This window comes from Dicentrarchus labrax, unplaced genomic scaffold, assembly GCF_905237075.1.
Source record: "Dicentrarchus labrax unplaced genomic scaffold, dlabrax2021, whole genome shotgun sequence".
In the NCBI taxonomy this organism is placed as follows: Eukaryota; Metazoa; Chordata; class Actinopteri; family Moronidae; genus Dicentrarchus; species Dicentrarchus labrax.
The window spans coordinates 518576-541222 of record NW_026136707.1 but is presented as its reverse complement, the minus strand read 5'-3'; the positions used below and the strand labels follow the sequence as shown (position 1 = coordinate 541222).

The 22647-nt window shown below is 38.2% G+C and overlaps 1 protein-coding gene and 1 non-coding gene across 2 annotated transcripts; one reads left to right on the top strand and one right to left on the bottom strand.

The window, feature by feature from the left end:
- The first annotated feature begins 66 nt into the window (after positions 1 to 66).
- zgc:113232 (uncharacterized protein LOC541546 homolog) lies at positions 67 to 22559 on the top strand. Its single transcript, XM_051405399.1, is given in 27 exon segments — positions 67 to 328; positions 2931 to 3015; positions 3569 to 3634; positions 3779 to 3954; positions 4962 to 5096; positions 6099 to 6152; positions 6420 to 6473; positions 7035 to 7088; positions 7190 to 7243; positions 7604 to 7657; positions 8922 to 8975; positions 9233 to 9286; positions 9582 to 9635; positions 10231 to 10275; positions 13168 to 13221; positions 13313 to 13366; positions 14049 to 14102; positions 16821 to 16892; positions 17721 to 17756; positions 18022 to 18066; positions 18175 to 18207; positions 18767 to 18913; positions 19247 to 19378; positions 19380 to 19424; positions 20578 to 20668; positions 20949 to 21026; positions 21424 to 22559. Coding segments are annotated over 27 exon segments (2007 nt in total). The 5' UTR covers positions 67 to 307; the 3' UTR covers positions 21630 to 22559.
- On the bottom strand, positions 3440 to 3511 carry trnap-cgg (transfer RNA proline (anticodon CGG)). The gene has a single exon. It is a non-coding gene; the product is annotated as a tRNA-Pro (tRNA).
- Positions 22560 to 22647: the final 88 nt, after the last annotated feature.

The following is a 22647-nucleotide window of genomic DNA, read 5'->3' as shown; positions in this document are numbered from 1 at the left end:
CTCTGCTGTTGGTCCCGGTTCAGGTATTTCTCACCCTGTTGAGACGCAGAGATAGAGGACGAGGAAAACCAAAAAAAAAGAAAAAAGAGGGACGAGAAGAGAATCCGTCAGTGCCTGGGAACCTGAGGGATCCTGGAGAGACAGAGAGGAGACAGAGAGAGGACAGAGAGAGGACAGGGGGAACCATCGGGGGGATAATGCTGTGAGAAGTGCTCAGGGAAAGCTAAATCAGGTTGTTTTTGTCCTCATCTGTATCCTGAAAGCTTCCTGTGAAGGATCTGCTCTGGTCTGAGGAGACTGCAGCACCATGGGAGCCTCCAAAGACAAGGTAAGAGGGTGATGGTCTGGATTTGGCGGGGGGCCCTGCAGGTTTGGTGTACGTTCGAGCCCCCTGATGGGTCCAGGGATGGAACTTGAGTTGATTTGGATCAACTGGAGGAGATTGTCTTAAAATGTTGGAAACTTGGAGCGAGCCGTTGCAGCATGGGTTGGTTACAGTTACTCACAGAACATTTGTTTTTGGCATTTGGCAGGTACTGAGGGGGAAAGTGACCTAGGACGGTTTTGGTTTTAGCCTGAATTGGTCATTCTTTAACCACCGCAGGCCCTTACAAATATCTAGGTCCTTAAAAATTAAAATTCCCTAACATTTGAATACAGGATGTCTTCATTTCCACAGTAAAATGCTGCTTTTGTAACTTGGGGAACTCTACTTCTTATTATTAAACTGTTAACACTTCCCTGGAACTCTAGGGAAAGCCCTGTTTTAAATCAACCAAACTTATTCATACTGAACTTTCATAATGACCTGCAGAGAGAATCTAGCTGAAACCCACAATGTCTGTTGACCCAAAAACCTTCTTTAATGTCTTTATATTTGGTCCTACAAAGTATTAGATAGAAGTATAGTTTACTCCGCTTCATTCGGCAGTAAATTAGCACTTATTCAGTTTCTCTCTCAGGGCACAAAACACAGATTTTATTTCGTCTCATAACAAAAGCTGATCTTGCGAGACATTTGTGTTGATTATTAATGAAAAAATAATTAATTTTCCCTTAAATGTTCAGGCTAAGGTGAGACCATGTGAACTTTTTACCTAAAGAATAGTCCTGTTAAGAAGTGGTATTGTCATTATACAAGATTGTTGTTGTATAAAAAAACCCAAAATATCCATGAAAACATGTAAATATGAAACAACAGGGAGCGTCTCACCTCACTGCCCCAGAGGTCCTGCAGGTCAGGATTATTGGTTCCTTCTCTCTGCAACATGTTCTGCCTGTTATTGCTAAACTGACTTGTAGTGGGTTTTAACTTAAACTAGTTTGGGTATATATATATATAAAAAAAAACCAATTACAGTCCATCATACTGTACATCCAACAGAGCCCAGACACACTGCTGGCAGAGGAAATATTCATTCAAACTCGGAGATAAATGATCATTTCTGAGGATAAAACTTCTTATCTTACATAGAAATGTGGCTAAAATGTTGATGTTGAGCAGGATAGTGAGAACTGCTGAACAAATGAAACTCTGTTCATTGTATTCTTTCCACCCTTTTGTTTATAGTGTAGGGTAACAAAAACGTACTGTCCCTCTGCTGTTTGCTGCACTTTTGCTCTTTTCATGGTATTTGTTGACAATATGTATATGTCTTAATCTATGTCTGGAGGGGATCTTTAAAAGATAATTCAAGATAAAGGTTGAGAGATTTGTCCAGAACAGTTGGTTTTGAAATAGCTTAAAAAAACCCAGTTTCTCTCAAGACTTTGAATCACACAAGGATGTTGTGGTTTTGGTCACTTTGGAGTCCACAGTGCAGCTTCTCTGGTGCGGTTAAATATTTGGGTTTTTCCTCGGTCGATGGCTCACAGTGAACCTTGAGGAATGTTGGATGAGTCTGAGAAGAAGTCAGCTGTTTTCATACTGACAAAGAAACCTCTCAGTCTGTTTCATTCTCACTCAAACAGCAGCACAGTCCCTCAAAGCCTCCGCAGCTGCAGGGCGGCCTGCAGAGTTTAAAAGATACCTTTCTGATCCTCCCTGCCACAGCAGATCTGAGGTCAGGCTGTTATGATGCATAAGATCATTAAAGTGGAAGATGACTGTATGTTTTTGCCTGATTCATCATGGCTGCGCCTAAATCTGGAATTACCTCTCATTAATCATGGTTTAGAGTTAGAGTTTTATGTACAGCAGGTTTAAACATCTAAATATAAACTACAGAACACAACAACATGTACTACAGCACTGTATAACCACAGGATTAACTGTGTATATGTTCATTATTTATACTATCAGTTCAAGCTACCTTTAATGTGTATTATATCACTGACATTTAATTTAATTTCCATTTTTATATCTTTTGTGAAGTGCACATGTACTGTACTGCCATATCAGGTATTATGTTCTATTCTTAAAACTTCATGCACTCGACACTTACTTACACTTACAATTACTTTTGACCCGGAGGGGCAAACTTAAAACGTCTAAAATTCAATATGTAGAATTTTACATGTGATTTTGAGAAATGAATTTGACAAAATGTCTGTAAACAACCCAACAATAAGTTTAAAAGCTGGTTACTGATGTAAAACAGGTATTTGTTTTCACTTTGGGGGGAAAAAGGGACATAAAAGCCCAACAGAATCACACCATAACACCATCTCCAGGAGCTCACACACTGTTCAGCACTCCTTTAGTTACCACACATCAGAGCCTCAACAGAAACTTCATTCATTCAAGGGAAGTCATTTCACTTGATGAAGTATAAAGAATACATCTAAATGTCATCATTTTAAATTGTATCAGTTCAGGTCTGCTAGAGTTGGACTGACTATATTCATGGTGTGTTCTGGTCTTCACACAGACTGTATTAACTGGTAGAGGGTATAAAGTGAAGCTGCTGTGTGTTTTCATCCCCCTGCAGGCGTCTCTCCTCTCCGGGCTGCTCGTGTTCACGCTGTGTGTCGTCTTTTCTTTCTGCCAGGAGGAATATTCTGGATACCACTCAGGTCAGAGCTGCCACATGCTGCTGTGATGGATTGTTCTTAACTAACACCTACTGAACACACTTTACTATTTATCATTAACAGCTTATACAACAAAAGGAGACACAGTAGAAACAAACAAACCTATGTTGGTTTTATTTTGAGAAATGTTCCATTTGTGCCAAACGGTTGTATAAAATATTAAAGAGAGAGCTGAATAAAAATGTAAAAAATAGTGACATATGTCTCTCACAATGTATCGAATCTTGCAGATTTATCTTGGCAGCCAAAATAAAAGTAAATAAAAACTAATCTGGAAAAATAACATGAACGTAATTTAAAAAGTATCAAAACCTGCTTGTTTGTTGGTACATTGTGCTCTTCTTCTCACAGAGATCTTCTATTGTATTGTAGTTTTTTATCAGTGAGATGTCATGTCTTAAAGTAGGGGCTCGTCCGGGATTTGAACCCGGGACCTCTCGCACCCGAAGCGAGAATCATACCCCTAGACCAACGAGCCACTCACATGGTAGATATCCCGTAGAATCATGTCTGACGTGATGTCTTTGACTTCCAGGTGAGGAACACACCTATGAAGGCTCTTTGGTCGACCACTACGACAACTTAGCTGCTCCTCAACCGGGTGAGTACAGTGACCCCCCCCCCCGTTTATTCTCTTTATATGTGTTCTAACTGTATGTACGTGAGGCTATGTACAGACTGTGGAGACACCGAGGACAATCTATCTGTCTAAATGTTGTCCCAATTGTGTCCTCTGTGCCATCAGAGTATCCTCCTGAGCCGACTCACAGCTACGATGAGGACCAGAGGCCCGAGGAGGAGGAGGACTACGACCCCTACGGCCCCGCCCCCACCCGGGTCACCATGATCACCGAGGACTCCTTCCCCTACGCCACCACCACGGAGTCCCACTACGCCAAGGAGGACACAGAGACCATGCAGGTACGGCCACTTAGGTCTTGACTGGGGTCAGCGTGGCTCCTCTCACCATCAGGTCCCTTTAGCAGCCGCTCTGGGGCTTTCAGTCATACCTCAGGACCCTCAGTGGGAGTCTAGTTGTCAGGGATTATTTATTCTGAGCGACTCCTTTTTCCACGATCAAGAATTAACTTTGAGCCTCATTTTAATTTGACTTTTTGAAGTTTACTGAAGTCTTACACAAAGAAGACACATAGCTGTTATCCCTTAAAGGACCGCTGGGTTGCATTTAGTGGCATCTAGTGGTGAAGTTGCAGATTGCGACCATTTGAATACAGCTCAGGCTGTACAGGAGAAACCAGTGGTTGTGGGCTACTGTAGAAACACAGAGGACCTGCTCCCTCTGTATATACAACGCCTTATTCTAAGGTAGTAAAAACATGATTCTTATTTTAATTTTTAATTTAAATATATTATAGTTAGGCAGAAAAGAACTGTTACTGTTAATCACTAGCAAATAAACACACCTTAAAAAGCTTCAAATGTATTTCCCCCCTGGTTGTCTGTGTGGTTAGGAGTTACAATGCCAACTTTGAACTGCACCATTCGTGGTTTAAATCTGCCTGTGGACTTTTGTTGCCTCTCCCTCCTTTCCTGTCATTTCTCCACTATGACTGTATAATAATCTCATAATGTGTTCATCACCTCTTCATGTATGTAACCACAGGCTCCCTTATATTTCTAAATTTAAGATATAACTTTTCCCTTAAGAATCAACATTCAGAGTCAGATTTTTATTTTTTTCTTTAATGTTTCAAATACTTTTCACCTTAATTTCAATATAAAATTATTGCAAAAGTGAGTCCAACTTTATTTATTTTTTAATCACATTTCAAGAAAAGTTTCAAAATAAAAGTAACAAAATCACAAGATCAAGACAATTCTTATTGTTTTTATGCGAGTAAAGATGCATTTCTCCGCAGACAGTCCCCAGCATGTATTCTCACGCTCCCTGTGGTGTAATGTTTCAGGTCCCGTATCCAGCAGGACCAGACACTGACTCCTCGGAGGAGTCTGGGCTTGACGCAGGACTCGTGGAGGAAGGGCCGACAGAGTGCGACTGTGAACCCGGAGAGCCTGGGTTCGCTGGCTTCGCAGGACCAAAGGTACCGACTCATCATATCAGCATTACTTTATTGTCCTTCCTGCTGTCAGTGCTGAAGAATCTCCTCTGGCTTCTGAAAACCTTACACTGACAGGCCTGATGGAGGCGCTGTTATTCTCCATCAGAATTCAAACTTTCTCATCTCCTGCATCAAATCCTTTTCCTGTATGTTATTTCGTTTTTATTTAAAGCAGTCTAATGGAAGCTTTCATGTTAAAATATCACAAATGACCATCAGAACTAGTCTTCGTACATACTGACTGAATTTCTGGAAATAAACAGAGAAAGACTTAAATTTTGTACAAAATCTTGTCTAATTTTTGGCTTTTTAATGTTTAATTAAAGATATTTGCACATGTAAAAACAATTATAAAATTAAATTACCTTACAAATTCAGACGAACACTGCTATAATACAAATAATTAGGCCTAAATTTACAGAAGAGTGTTGTTATTATTTAGTATTATTGATTTTTCTTTCTTTTCATTTTAAGTTATAGAACTGTGATAAGTTACCATCTGTGAAATTACAGTAATTATTGCTTCATTGATAAAAACTGTATTTTGACAGTTTACCAATTCTTATACACTGATAAAAAACAAAACTTCCATACTTATAAGAGATATCTGTCAATTAACAAACAAATCCATATAAAATAACAGAACAAATACTTTGTTTTACAGTTAACTAATTCTATATAATCTTAGAAATGTATTAAACTTGAATTTAACAGTTTAATCTTTTAAATAAATGGAAAATATCTGCAAAACAATTATAGATTTGCAAATGTAAATGAAAACATTTGAATTTCTTTAAATAAGATGTATTTTTACGATTATTTACAGTTACAGATTTTCCATGTTATTTTCCATTAGACATAAATTACACAGGATTTTTTTGTAATTCTATTAATATTTCTATCTGGAATCTTTGTATAATAAATGCATACGTCTGTTATCTTTTTCCTGATCTGTTATTGATTTATTTTTCTTTTTCCTGTCAGGGATCCAGAGGTCTGCAGGGTAAAACTGGTAGGCCTGGAATTCAAGGCAGAGAGGTGAGAGTCTAAAACATTATTACAGCACATTTATATTTGTGACTTATTATTATTATTAATCACATTTACTGTGTATCATTTCTGTAAATAAATAAGTAGCATGAAGGAAACTACAACCTGGATTTCATTATATAACCCATAAAAACCTGATTAATGATGAGAAACCCTGAACAGAGGAATCCAGTTACGGCTGAGTTGAAGTGGTTTTGCTGCTGCAGAGCTCACTGGGAGACTTATTTATGGTTTTATTTGTGTTTTGTTTTTTAGGGTTATAAAGGAACCAAAGGGGTTCGAGGAAGAGGAGGAGACACCGGGCTGGTGGTGAGTGAATCATCAACTGGATGAGGAGCAAACTGAAGAAAAGGAAAATAAAACTAAAGCCAATAAGGAAACTAAAGTAAAACTTAACATTTTTAAATTCCAAACCTCAAGTTAGGACAATAAAATACAAATTTAAAAACATATTCTACAAACTAAACTGTAAAATACACAATACCTTTTATAGACGGCAGAGTACAGTAAAACAATAGTGTCCACGTGTGACATTAGAATACATGTGGAACGTTTATAGTTGAATTTTGTATTTTTTATACAGATTTTTGATGAATATTTGGAATAATCGGAAGCACCCAGCTTTAAAAGAGTTTAGGATGTATTGAAAAATAAATAAATAAATAATAATAATAATAATAATAATAACAATAATAAAGTTATTCAAACTAAACTGAACTAAACAAACTTTATAACAAAATTAAAAATAGAATTCAAAGCTATTTGATTTGTACCTGTGTGCGTCACTCACTGTCTCAGTCCTCAAAACTAAAAGCAATTCATATTTTCTAATGTTTGTTTATTTGTGACCTTTGACCTCTCGTCTTGCAGGGCGACGCTGGACCTGAAGGAGATGACGGAGGTTCTGGTTTCTCTGGAGCCATGGTGAGTTCACTGACCGTCCCACAGTCCTGGTTGTTTTGGATTCAAGAACACAACACTGTAACGTATAACTAACTAATAAATGTAACTTATGTTGACAACAGGGAGAACCTGGACTTCCAGGAGACCCAGGAGTGCAGGGAGAGCTGGGCCTGAAGGTAAACACACACAGACTACACACACCTTTATACGAACACAGGTGTTGTAGGATTATTATTATAAGCACAGAGTAGATATCAGCTACAGTTATTCAGTCTTTCCACTTTCTTCATATTGGATCACATATTTATACATTTTAATACATTAAATTGGTTCTTTTAGTGAAATATTTGCAAAATTATAGTTGATAACTTGATAAAATTGTAGTTTTTAAATATTCTGTTAATGAATATTTTAGAAATAATGAGCAGTGAAAATGTTTGTTGACAGGTTGTGAAATAAATCTTTGTTGTTGTGCGTCCATGAACAGCTGCAGCAGATGTGTTTTATTCATATCTGACATCCCTTCCTGTCCACAGGGCGACGTCGGTATGGAGGGACCGCGCGGAGGAGTCGGAGGTCCCGGTGAGACTGTAAGGAAACAACCTCAACCTCTGAACTGAACTTTGTTGTAAACGACATATAACTGTCATTCCTTACCATTTCTTCCTCTGCTCTGTGTGTTTGACCTCTTTATATTACATTAAAGTAAGATTAATTACATTCAAACTGAGAGACATTAAATTACAGACAAAATGGAAACTGTATTAAATAAATTTTATTCAAAGTTTTAAAGTAGAATCATGCTAAATGAATCACTACCAGTTTATTTTTCATTGTATCAGTTAAAATAGTTGTGATTTAGAAATGAAAATACAGAGAAAGAGTTTTAAATGTTTATATTTAAATAAATATAAATTGAGGAACTCAATATTTTTCTGAAACTCGCTGATATTTTACATTAAACAGTGTTTAATTGTCAATTTGCTACACAACATGAATCCTGGAAACAGCCCTAAACTAAACTGGGGCTCAGTTATAACATTTTATTTGATACTAAAACAATTATCTTGAAAAAACAAAATTATCTTGAGAAAATTATATAATGATACAATAAAATCCTTGCACACTGGGGTTCTGCAGTACGGAGGCACTGATAATGAAAAAATAAAGATTTTTTTATTTCTTATAAGAAACCTCTCGTCTAGTAAACATACAGAGGCCGATGAAGAGGCAGGAGGGAAACCACCTGCTGATCCAGGTGATCTTCATCTGTTGATCCAGGATTTGGTGCTTTACTCGGTTGGAAATCACCCAGGCTTTTGGTTTCTCCAGCTGTCGTTAACCAGCCGTCACCACACTCCATTACCTCGTCCACAATCAGGTGCCGCAGTGACACAGGAAAAGAGACTGCTGGTGAATTTGGGGGTTTACCAGCCAACAGCTGCTGCTGACACTCTTAAACCACACGTGAAATTAATTGAAATTTCCAATTCTAGTCCAGTATTTGCCAAACTCTTCACACCAACTGCACTAAATTATGTGAATTTATTGATCACTTAACCATCAACCACCGTCAAAACCCGTTCTTTCTGTAGCTCAGTTTGTCAGTGTTTGCGTCCTGTATTTCAAAACTGAATGTATGAAATTTAAATAGGCAGCAGAATAAACATTTCCTCAGCTCCTCCTTTCCCGCCCCCATCTATCGAATATGTTTATGCTTCAATATCCTTTTTATTTCATGTCAGCCGGCTTTGATATCACAGCATATTCATTATTGTTCCTATTCAGTTAGTCAGCATTACACAGACAGACAGACACGTTTTATGATTTTCATCATTATTTGTTTTATTTCAGGGCCCCAGTGGTGACGCTGGACCTGTAGGACCAAAGGGAGGTCCAGGTATTAAGGTAAAGAAAAGTGTTAAACACACACACACACACACACACACACACACATTTACACTTGATATTAATCTGAAATATTCAGACTACTTGTACAAAGTAATTAAATGCAAATGTGAACTATATTTTGTCCTTTTGTTTCAATCTCAACATTATGTCGAATAACACACATTTGAATGTCTGTTTTGTCTAATGGTGAAAATTCTGAAAATGAAAAATAAAATGAATCTTTCCCTCCGTTCTGACTCTTGTGTTCTGCTCAGGGGTCTCGTGGTAGCGAGGGCAAAGAGGGTTCTCAGGGACGAGAAGGACTGAAGGTATGGAAATAAAACAGGATAAATGTGTACCTGATGTACATGTGAAGTACAAACTATTAACAATATATGTGCAGAAAGTTCGTGGCCACAAATGCTAAACTACTGTATTTAATCCACCTCTTCACTGGGTCATATCTACTCTAATCAGTTACTGTATTCTTCTATATTTGGGGGGAAAATGTGATGTTTCAGGTGATATTACAGTCGTGTTGCAGTTCCTTCTGCTCACCTGTAGAGGTTGATAGAGGTCATAGCTAACGTGATGTCTCTCTAACCATCCCGCTTCCTCCCGCAGGGTCAAACCGGAGCTCCCGGGTTTCCAGGTGACGTCGGCGACAGAGGATACACTGTAAGAAATGATCCTCAGTCAGTGACATAATCTGACTATTTACTCTGAGCTGTTTTGGATTTCTGCTCAGGATCAGAACCCATAAGACTTCTTTATTTAAAATCTAAAACGTGGATAATTAAAACGGCTGGCAATGGCAAAACTCTAAAGGACTTTTTTTTTTTTTTAAAGGTGATTCTTTTACTTCACGTTCAAAATGTCCCATCAGACGCCTATTTATTAATGTGGACGATACTTTTTTTTACTAAGAACAAAGGCTTTATACTGAGGTTAAGTTAGAGTAAAGTTTTCATTGAGTTCTCCTTTTTTGTGTTTCCAATCTTATGACAGCATTTGAAATGAAGTATGCATGTGACAGGTCTTTGCTGTTTCCTTTATTGAGTTTCGTTCTGTCTACGTAGAAACAGATTGCGTCACTCTCAGAGGGAACTAACATATGTGGAACTAAGATTCAGCCAGTGTGACTTTAATAACTCCTTTTACTCGAGATTTAAGTGACTCCATCAGTTCTCCTGAATTAGCTGTTTCAGTCATTTTTCCATCCTCATTGTGCACAGGTTCATTTGTGATAATCGTTCCTGTCTGTGTTCCTCAGGGTTATCCTGGACAGCCGGGATCCATCGGACCCAGTGGGCCAAAGGTACAAACACACATTTTCATTTTATTACGATAGTTTATGATTAAATATCACTGGTCGGGTGTTTGTTCTCTATTTGAATACCTCACTGTGTGGGTGTATGTATGTATGTATGTGTGTGGGTGTATGTATGTGTGTGGGTGTGTGGGTGCGTGGTAAAGATCTCGTCAGTCTCAGTTTCAGTAGTTTTAGTTTCCCAGTGGCTTTTGCTCTGTAACAGGTAATTCCACATAGGAAATACTGAAACCTCATTGAATGTCTCCAATCCAAATAACTCAGTCTGACGTAACACTACTGGCTAAATCTCAAACATCTACTGAGCGCATTCATACGCCACATTTATTCTGTACATACATGCCAACGCTCCTGTTCATGAAACTCACTATCAACACAATCCACACAATAGATACAATCCTTTACTGAAATCGCCTACAAGGAACTTTCATTCTGTGTTGATTTTGGCAGCTCCTGTGGACAAAAACATTTCATTGATTTCAAGGGGAATCTGACAAGGTGGAATTAGCCAATCTTGTCTATGATGGGGATTTGTTTATGTCATACAGAGCCATCAGTATTAAACTGAGACTGTTTCATAACCAGTTAGACTCGTATATAACTCAATGTAGTGTGTCTAAGTACAGGAGTTGAGTAGATGTACTTAGTTACCAATATTGGTCGCAAGTAAACAGTCCAATAGATGTGGAACCTCTGACTAATGAGCGCTGCAGCCTCCAGGTGGCGCTGGTAGGACTTCAGACTTCAGGCAGTGTTGTGTAATGTCAGAGAAATCACGTGACTGCATTTGTAAATACATAAGGTTATGAGTCATGGTTGATAAACACATGAAGAACAAGTGATGAGCATGATACAGTCACCAGTCACAGGTTTGACCTCATGCTACCTACTCGTGCTTTTGAGCGAAACACACTGTGGATTGAGCTCATCTGTCGAACTTCAGTCACAGAGGGACTTTAAACAATTCAGATGTGGGTTTTTGAAATAACTCATGAAGTGTGTGTTCATGTGCTGCTGGGAAAATCGAACATCTGTATTTTAATCAGTGCATTTATTGTGCTCGTAAGATTAATGATGAGCAAATAGGGATTCTGCTGCTCAACAGGCTCATGTGCTAAACTTCATTTCAACTTATCTTATGTTGATACTTGTGTCATGACCAAGACCAGACGCGGATTAACATTAACAAACTGATTTTTTTACATCATGAGAAGGAATAATTCAGCATTTTTTAAAATATGCATATTTAGTTTTATTGATATTAATCTCATGTCTGTGTGATAAGTAAGGAGCTGGAGTCAGGACTTAGTTAGCAATGGGAAACAACTAGCCTGGCTTTATCCAAAAGTATTAAAGCAACAGAAGGTAACGTTTGTAAAAAGAAAATTAAAAAAATAAATAAATAGCTTTCTGTCATATTTGCTTAAACTTTCACACTTTTTTCACAGATTATCCTTATAAAAGTTTCCTACCGCAGCTTTAAAAATGTTGAATGTTTAATCCGTACATGAAGAGACATAAAACAGACAATTTGTTTGATCTCACTATCTGAAAGAAACTGAAAGAAAATATTCCAAAATGAGATTGTCACGATATCATAATTTTAAACTTTGATACAGTATTAGTATAAAAAAAAACTGTATTCATACTCAAACGTCCTAGGCACAGAAAATAATCTGCATACAGTGTACAGAAAAAGACATAATGAGGACCAGTTGATTTTTATATTGAACATTTTATTACATTATTTTTATTATTGAATGATAGCACTGTATTGTTTTAAACACGTTATATCAAAAGTATTGAAATAGTGATAGTGACTCTCCTAATTACAAGGACATACAGAGGAGTCATCATCTGACTCTAAGTGGGACAGATAAGACTCAGTTTTCTCTGATTCATGGGTAAATATCTATATAAGTGTAGTATCTCTCTGACAGTGAGTTCTGTTCCCAGGTGGAACAATGGAAAGTTTCTCTCTCTCATTTCTTCACCTCATGCATTTTTTTAGTTTCTTCTCATGTTTTGAAAACTGTTTTGAAACTGCCCATGAAACTTTAATTTCTTTGACAAAAAATACCTCAATTGCTTTTTATAATTTCACTTTTATTTTACTCAGACGGCGCCTTGTTTAAACCACAAAAATAGTAAGAGAGTATAATAGAAACTGGAAGTAAAACTGTTTATTTAATGATGAGAGCGGCTGATTGGACAGCACCAGTGACACTGGATGATTATGTTGGCATGAGGTTTGATTTCTAAAATTCCCCAAAAGTATTCAAGTAAGTAAACAAAACAAAATGCCAACATAAGTAAAAGTAAAAGCAGAATACAAACCTTCATTAAGTTGCACTGTTGTCTCCTGTTGAACTGCTCCACACCCAGTAAACTGGTACAGCTGTACATTTAAAGCTTGATGCTCTCTCTCACACTGGCAGTGCATTTGGAAGGAATCCTTTAGCGCAGTGTCTCTTTGCACGCGTGTGAGAAGAGTCAGACAGCAGCTGTTTACACTCGGCCCTCTAGTTTAGCTACATAGAGCGGCACGAAGGGTTGGTGGTCGTAGTGGATGGGTCAAACACAGGACTTTGAGTCAGCGTTGACTTATTATTTTCAGTTTGAAATATATTTATATATATTCTGATTTCAGTCGCAGTTTGGTGTGGTTGAGGAAAAGATGATGGTTTGTCTCTTCCACCCTGGCAGCAGATAGCATTGTTGGCTACTGACACATGGGTGCTAATAGCCTCTACCAGCTTTTAATGGGCAGAATGAATAACAGGAATTATTACAGAAAGCCAAACCTGTTTCATTGTTACACAACATTGTTTTCTCTGTGCTCAACTCCTTTTTTCCCTTTCTCTTTCTGTTGTCTCTCAGGGCACTCAAGGTCAAGGCGGCCTGCCAGGCAGTGACGGCGACCCTGGAGAAGATGTGAGTTGGTTTGGATTTAAAGTCACAAATCTCAAATTACAAACTGCCCGTCGTCTTTATCTCACTCCCCTGTTGCTGTGTGTGTCCTCAGGGTCCGATTGGAGTCCCGGGTGTGATGGGAGAGCCTGGACTGTTTGGTGTCAAGGTAACGGACACAATGGCTCCTGCCTTCAAGGGCTTCAACAAAGCATGAATTGATATATAGATGGAGTACTAGTGCAGAACCTGCATTAATGTTTGATTTGCTCATTATTTTAGTTTGGCAGCCAGGGTAGTGTTTGTTTAATCTTGTTTTTACTTCAGATTTTATTCAGTAGTTTAGTTAATTTACGTGACTGCAGACTGTTAATTTGCATATTTAAGTACATTTTGTTTTGTACAAACCTCAGTGCCATACAGTTACAGCTCGAAATATTTTAGTTTCTTTATCCTGGAAATTCAGTTTTTTTTCTGCAATGTGAATCATGTTTGAGCTTCTCCTCGTTGAAGCTCTCTGATTGGATGTCCCTTATTGGGAAATTTATTGTTTTATTGGATTTTTTCCAGCTCATAGTTGTATTGTTTGCACTGATGACTGTATTGAAGAGAAATGAACACAACTGCAGGAACTGATAAGGCCTCACCCAATTCACCATTAGAATGTTTCATTCTTCTTGGTACATAAATACATTCTTCCAAAATGAATCATGACACGGCAAATGATTCTGTCATGGGATAGTTCTGTCTGTAGGCCAACACACACATTGTACGTTTTTTAATAAACCTGTTGGATAAAACAAACTGCTGAACTTCTGCTCAGTGTCCTAACATCTGTCGCACTCGTGCAGGGCAGTAAGGGCGATGGTGGTGCGAGAGGACCTCGAGGCAGAGTGGGCGCTGTGGTGAGTGAGCAGCAGATAAATCTGACTCCAGCTGCTGAGTCAATGTGGGAGAAACCGAGTGAGAATGAAACTGTCCTGTAAGGAGAATTTAACAGGTTTGATCCCCGCAACATCCTGTCATAGTGCCCCGAACAGCAAATTCCTCCTGTAAGTTATTCTGGATAAACGTATTACGTAATAACGTAAGTATTCACATACTTCATCATTATCATTATTATCTCTTCATTTTACACATTTTACCCATATTGCTATGAATTCACAGCTATCTTCCGGTGAAACACCGGGCAGACAAATAAAAAAACAAAGATTAAAACCTTCAAACTGAGGCTGTAATGTTATAGGAAAAGGTGATTAAGAAAAACTAAACAATTCTTGTTTTTTGTAGACTTCTCATTATCCTTTTTACAGTGAAATACTGTCAGTCTTTTGTCTTGATCTATCAATCAAATGATATACACATGCAACTTGAAATAGGGAGACTTTACACAGACCAAACATTTTTTGGAGTTAGACCCACGCTAGAGACTAAAAGTTGGGATAACTCGACCTCTGCTGCTTCAGTTCAGGGAAGTCCCTGAAACAGGGATTTAACTTGTGTATGTTGTCTGTATCCTTCCTACTAACCAGAAAAGGGAAGTAAAAGAAAGATCTATTCAAACTAAAATGATGCATTTCTTCTATTTGGGCTCTCCTGGTTAAATGCAATGGTTTTTTATTTGTTCTCTGTGATTGGTGTTGACAGTACTTTGTGTGCAGCACTACAATGATTTTTTCTTGAAAAGTGACTTAAAACAATTAATCAATCATCCAAATAGTTGCCAAAATTACACTTGCCTGCAGTCTAACGGACTTCAAAAATCAATAACGTCACCGAATGTTAAAGCAGTTTGTTGAAAGAAATGGGATAATGTATTTTCAGAAAAAGTGTCTGATGACATGAGGGTGAAAGTGAAAAGTGAAAGTTAGTCATTTCACGTCAGTTTAGGATTCATTTCATTCCCAATATGCAAATAAATGAAAGCTATGACTCTTAAACTCTCAGCACAGGAAACCTGCATAAAGATGTTTAATCCTGTCCACAATCAGAAGCCCAATCAGGCAGAAACCCGTCCAATCTGGCAGCAGTGCGCCTCAGACGCGCGCAGTCAAACCTCTCAGTCACACATCGATAAGGAAAATCCTGCTGGAAATGCATCCAGTAGTAAAATATAATTTAATTTATGTAATTGAATTTGTTCACAGATATATTTCTGAAGAATTAATTGTGGTTGTGAATTGAGAATTGAAAGTAATTGTTGAGTGTTACATCTGGTAATTCAAACCAGTTCCATGAAATATCTGAGGAAATTTCCCTTTTCTCAAAGGTTTAGTTTGTTGTTTTGACATTAATGTGGTCAGATGAGCCACAGTGACATTGATATAAGGAAGGAAACAGGGACACATCCCTAAAAGACAAACAATCACAAAGAACACAAAACAGAGAAGTATTTTTATTCAGGATTTGACTGTGTGACGCTGAAAGGTCGCCGAGTGCCGGCTTATGTTCATGGTGAGTTATTTATTAGGAGTACGGTCTTGACTTGCACTGAAATCCAAACATTTTGTTATAAGTGAAGTCCGTGTCCATTTCATCATAGAGAACATTTAAAAAGTACAAATGTTGTCTATCAATAAATAAAATTATGAGAATGGATAAAATTATAAAAACACAATAGTATAATAATTATTATTATAATGTGTTCATTCTTACTTTTGTTAACAAAGTTACACTGTGCTTTACAGAGAGGAGAAAAGGCATTAATAAAGACAAATGCCAATTAAAACAATTAGTTCATCAAACACACACACACAAAAAGTTATATATATATATATATATGAATATAGAATTGCAACTATGGAAAGGTAAAAACACAAGAAACAGTAAGTATGCAGAGAGTGTCTGTCTAATCTACGTGGGTAGAGTATTCCCACTGGACGCAGAGGCACATAAAGGGTCAATAAATCCATTATATCATTTGGAGCAAGGCCATTTAGTCCTTTTAAAAAAAGTTCGTTTTACAACCAACACGAAGTTTAACAGGCAACCAGTGTGAATTGGATAGGAAGCGGGGTTCCAGGCGGATTTTAAAGCTGTCAGTGAAGTAGGAAGATGTTATAGCGAGGGTCGAACTATTACACACTTTTAAGGATAAACTCCTCTGAAGAGACAGGAGCAGAAGATTTTTAGATGATTTCTCAGTTATTTAAAATAGTCAAACAAGTTTAACCACATAAAGAAAGCAAGTGTGAAAAATTCATACCGTTCAGATATGACTGAGATTTGCTGTTTCTCATCATCATCATCATCATCATCATCATCAAAATTTCAGTATCTCATTACTATCAAGTCAAAACTCTTTAGTTCTGACAGATGCAAACTAAAAACTCCAGACTGTTGGACCATGAAGCTAAAAACAAAGCTCTAAATGTCACACTTTGACATTTAGAGACATGAGGGTGAAGTACCCAGTGAAGGGACTTTAAACACTAAAGGTCATTTTATTTCTTATTAACTTTGTATCTGTTATCACCAAGTTGTATCTTTGTCAACATGCTCTCTGTTTTCCTGTCTTAATTTCCTTTTTTTAAATAATATTTCATTGCATTTTCACTGTTGTCTTGTTTATGTTTACATTGCTGCAGAGAAAGAGAGTATTTTTCTGTCTGTTTGTCCAACAGGGAGCTCAAGGAGAGCAAGGAGATGCCGGAGTGCCAGGAAAACTAGGACCAAAGGGCCTGTCTGGCCAGACTGTGGGTGCACACACACACACACACACACACACACACACACACAAAAAAAAAAAAAAAAAAACTGGAAAACCTGGAAACTTAGAGACTAGGTATCCAGTCATGGAAACACCTGGAATTTGAATAAAATAGATAAATATCCTGGAAGTTATCGATTACCTGCGCAGTATGACAGTTCAAAGCGGGTTTACCAGACCTGGAAGGAACTTGCAGCGATCTTTTCACCATCGAGTCTATTTATTTTGGAGCGAGCAGAAAAGATTGGGAGTGAAAAGATTTCTTCTTTTTGTGATTAATAGATACACGCACATCTATGTTAACTGTACATGCAACAAACACTCTCTACTTCTTTTTTTTTTTTCATCGTCTTGAAGGTGAGAAGATTAATTTTATGGGAAATAAAATAAATTCTTCTTAATTTGAACTGTTACAGTCAAATGTAATCAATTCACTAGAGAGTCAACATCGGAAAAATGGATGCAGAGTGAATGGAGCTGAGACACTTCTTCAGTGAAAAGGGAGGAATAAAACTGGGGTTAAATGTGTCAATACTAGGCCTACCAGCGACTTAAATGACTATTTGTCTGCTAGTGCTGTCCTATATTCAACAAATGTAGTCATCAAAATCATTTCTTAAGGCAAAAATATGATTTATCACAAAATAAACCTTTTAAAAACCAGCGGGTTGTTTGCAGTCCTCACTTTTTTATAAGAGATTGTGCCCGTATTGTGTATTAGGAACATATTCATATTATTGTTAGAGTGCAAACACTGTGCAGTAATAAGCTTCTCATAAACCCTCAAGTTTAAAATCAATTGTTTTTCTTCCAGGGGGCCAAAGGTGAGACGGGACCTGATGGTGAGAAGGTGAGTGTTCATATTCTCTCCGAGAGAATACCTTTTAAAACAATCCACAACATCCATCTTTAGAACACAGTGCATTCAAATATCAAACCCAAATAAACAACAGACGGGAGTTTCCCTTCATCTGTCCACTTTATTTGTCGTCTTTCCTGTTTTACTGTGTTTACTATAAGACAACGACCTTTTCTTCCGCTCGGATGAGTTGTTGATATTGTGGTTTGTGGTTTTGTAGCTTGTGTATCATGTGTTGTGGGTTTTTTCCTGGCAGGGTGCAGCAGGGAAGAAGGGCATTAAAGGCGTAAAGGGACTAAAGGTAATTCTACCTGTTTACCGTCTGATGATGAAACTGCATTTTACTTCCTCTTTCCACAACGGCTGGGATTTACAAACTAAATTGTTCTTTCTTCCCTTTCCCATTCAGGGAAGCCGCGGTGACGGTGGAGACAAAGGACAGGTGATCACTTTGTTTATCTTTTACCCTGACGTCATAGAAACACACACACACACACACACACACACACACACACACACACACACACACACACACACACACATTTAATGCAGATCTGATCAATCTATAACACAGAGTACAAAACAAATGCTTGAAACAAAAGTGTTTATGACGCTTTGTTACAGACTGCATTGTAGTTTAGAGATATTAAAGGATAAACTTCAGATTCAAGTCTACAGTTAGAAATAGCTTTTGTAAAGTTGTAAAACAAAGTTTTGGCCCTTTAAAATAATTCATTTAAAGTGATATTTTAAGGTTTATTTATGGGAAAACTGATTTTTAACAAAGGAATCAGGGTTTGAGACATAATCTGTGTCTCTAAAATAACTAACTTTAGGGGTTAATATAAATAACTAACAGCCTAATGTGGGTCTTGAAGTAGATTGCAACAACCAGAAACTACAACAAAGTTTCAATAATCTATAATATCGCAAAAGAACGAAATTCTGCCCTCGGAACTAATACTCATACATTTAAACGTGCGTTGTTTGTCACATTACAGCGTGGACCAAAAGGTGCAGTCGGTCGTAACGGCGTCCCCGGCCCTGTGGGACCACCCGGCATCCCTGGTACCAGAGGAGAGCGCGGCCAGATCGGCGACCTGGGCGTTAAAGGCAAAGCTGGAGCCAAAGGAGCCCCAGGTCCCACTGTGAGAGACACTCCCAAAACCCCCACTCAATTCAGTGTCGTTTTAATTGTGAAAACTTTCTTCAAAATCACAGTTTTTAAATTGACTCAAAGGATTATTTTTGACAAGATCACATCAATAAAATTAGACACATCTTTAAATGTGATGTCCTACGTAATCTGAAGGGCCTTGTTCAATAGACTTATGTTAAAGTTTACAACGTTTTTTAACCATCTCTTGTCAAGTATCTGTCATATTATATATATTACATACATATATATATATATATTAACTGACTTGTTAAAGTTGTTGTTTTGGAGCTGAGGATAACCTGAGTGGGTTTCGGTCCTGCAGGGTCCTGGTCTGACTGATGAGCAGGTCCTGCAGCTCTGCAGAGGTGTGGTCACAGCCCAGATCTCCCAGTACGCCTCCTCCATCCGGGCCAAGTGCTCCCAGGGCTGCCCCATCAACAACCGGACACTCATCGGGCCCCCCTGGTGCCCAAGGGCCGTTAGGATCCCCGGGGAAAACTGTAAGTCCCACTCCTACCTCACAGCTACGATGGTGGAGATGGTTTTTAGTCCAATTCTCCAGACTTCAAGGATCATATAATTTTAGTTTTTGCTCAGATTTGATTCATTTACACTGATCAAGGATTTTATGTCCCCACACATCCAAAATGTATCTGTTTACTGCTGCAAGAAGATTCTGGTCACCACAATATCCAGTAAACCTGCACAGTTCGCAGTAAACAAGGTCGTCCGCTGAGGAAAGAAAGCTCAGCAACGTTTTAGGCGCTGTAGAGGAAAATGTCCATTTACACAGCTGTTTCACATGTAGGTTCAAGGCTCAGCTTTCCCGTCATTATACGATACAGGACTGCACAGTTATAGCTTCCTCCATGCTACACACACAGAACATGTATGAACCTTATAAGTTAGAATAGAATAAAACAAAGCACTAAAGGAAGAAATAGAGGAGGAAACTGAAGTTAAACATATACAATTACGTATATACAAGCAAAAATGTTTATAATATGTGCAATATCAGTGTAATGGGAAAGTTATATTATAATGGCACCCCCAACAGAGAAACCTCTCCAATGATGGCCAGTACTCTCATCCGTGTCTGTTGTTATGGCAGTTTTACATGGTTGTAATAGCAGCCGCGTCTGGTTTCTGATTAAATCACCAGCAGCACTAAATCATAAAGTAGATTTCCTGTCTGTGGCCCTTAGGTGGTGTTTCCTTGCCCTTTCTTTTGTCTGAGTTTAATGTGAACTGTCAAATGTCAGTGGTTTGTGGTTTGTACATGGCAGTTAAGTGCCTTTATATGGATTTATTGGGGTAATTCCACATGCATCCAATTTAAGGTCGAAAGCAGTTCAACATACTCAGGTGGGTAAGAACAGACTTGGCTGTCAGTGCACATTTCATGAATCCTGTATTGCTTTGTGCAAGAACAAATACAAGAGAAAAATAAGACAACATTCCTGCATGAGGCCCATTATGAATGTGCTGGATTCCTCTTACACGCACAGATCTGGTCAAGTTGTAGACGATCATGTCGCAGTACAACACAAAGAAGAATCGTGAGATATTATTGTTATCCTGATACAATCACATCACAAGGTCACTGTGTGATTCCTGCTCTGATTCCACACCGTCTCCGCTTCCACCTATCAGGGTAAAGCAGGAAAAGCCGGAGCCAAAGGAGCCAGAGGTGTTCAAGGTGACAGAGGACTGGAGGGACAGAAAGGAGCGGAGGGTAAAAGAGGTAAGATTTCCCCACAAACATAAAAAAAAGAAAAATAAAAGTGTTATGACCTCAACGACAGACCAAAGACGAGTGATTTACTTATTTCTGGGCACAATATTATTAAAGCTAGAGCAGAAAAAAATCTGTGTATGCCCGACCCAAACCCGAAGTTCCACTTAAAATAAATAAAACAATTCATTAACTAGTTTACTACAAGCTAAAGTAAACACCATTGTGCATATGATATTGTTGGAGTTTTGTAGTTTTTCCCAGAAGCTGTTTATGTTTCTCTCAACAGGTCAAAAGGGAGCTAAAGGCCTCACAGGTGATCCAGGTAAAGGCCTGCCGGGACCTGACGGACCACAAGGCCCCAGAGGTGTGACACCGTTCATCTCCACACAATCATTCTTATCTTCACATCAGGTTGCAGAAGCTGCTCGAGATCTGCTTCAAGATTGATCACGGTTTAGAGCTGCTAAACTCTAAACTTGTTTATTTCCTTGTATTTAAACCCATTTTATGTATGCTTTGTGGGTTTTTTTCTGGACTGGGAACAGGACCTAGAGGTTCTATGTAAACAAAAGCAAAATAAGCAAAGTCTGTAAAACTCAATCCTCCTCCAGTCTCAGTGCTTTACAGTAACTAGCTGGTAGGTTGAAATCACATTTTTATCAGTTATCAGTTTCCTCTCCTAAAACCTGAATTTAATTTGGCTGTTTTTATTACTCATAGTCAAATGTTTAACTTTACAATTTGTAATTTCCTCTCTGCAGGTTTGACTGGTAACCCAGCAGAACCCAAAAATGGCATGGAGGGTCCCCGAGGTCCCCGTGGTTTCCCCGGTGCAGTCGGTCAGTCCGGCATGCTCGGGGTCGCAGGCGTGCCGGGATTTTGTGAGGCGCGGGACTGCAGCATTCATGCGCCGGTGATGCGCAAAGAGCAGGGTCTGGTGAAAGGACCCGTCAGTTCAAAAATCTAAACCTGAACACGAGCGACAACGACCGCTGCGAGATTAAAGGGTCTGAGATTCACCCTGGTGGCAACCAAAAGGTTCATCTCATTGAATTCCAGCTGACAGCAGGACTGGGTTTAAATGGGACAAAAAATGTGTTAGATTTACGACAATAATTTGTTTAAAAGCTGCGAATCATTGTATCCTTCATTGACTGTTGTTGAATATGTCAGTGGACCAAGTATAGTACCGTGGGGCGCGCCGCTGGTGGGCAGGTTTGGTAACAAATGGGAAACTGCAGGAAAGAAACCAGAAAAGACTTTACGATTTGAGCTGGAGAAGGCTGCAAGTGAACTTTTATTATTTTCAAGGTTTTATAATTCATAATGATCCAAACACTGTTTGTTTTGATCTGGAATAATTGCCTCTGGTGTACTGTAATTTGATAAGAACACTAAATAATTCCCCACCGAATTGTTCCTTCAGTTTAGTTCTTGTTTTCTCTGGTTAAATAAAAAATAAAAAATGCTATGTAAATATTTTGTAAAGTATCTCAAATACATGTACTGTGCTCTGAAATATGTTTCAGATAAACTGATGTTTTTTAATCTGAGTCTTCAGTTTGTCGGTCGTCACGTTTTAGTGTTAAGAGGTTGTGCTTTTAATTCTGAGAAATTATATTCCAGAGATGATCAGTCACAGAGTAATAACCTGGATCCAGAGTTTTTTGGGAATTCAAATAGGAATAAAACACTAAACTCACTGTAATTATCAGGCATTATCATCACAGTATAGCAGTTATCTGATTGTTTGTATGTGTATCAAGTGGCAATGTGTTTGACAGGATGACTTTATCCTCCAGATTTAATAGAACTGTAAACTATTGAAAATAATTTGGATTTCTGGGAAAAATCCATTCAAAGTACCCTCTTCAATAAAGTTTCTTTCAAAGTTGAATCTATAATTGAACCCCACGTTCCACGTTATTAATCTGAATTATCCTGCACACCCCACTCTCCCAATCTCCCGTCAGCTACTGATGGCT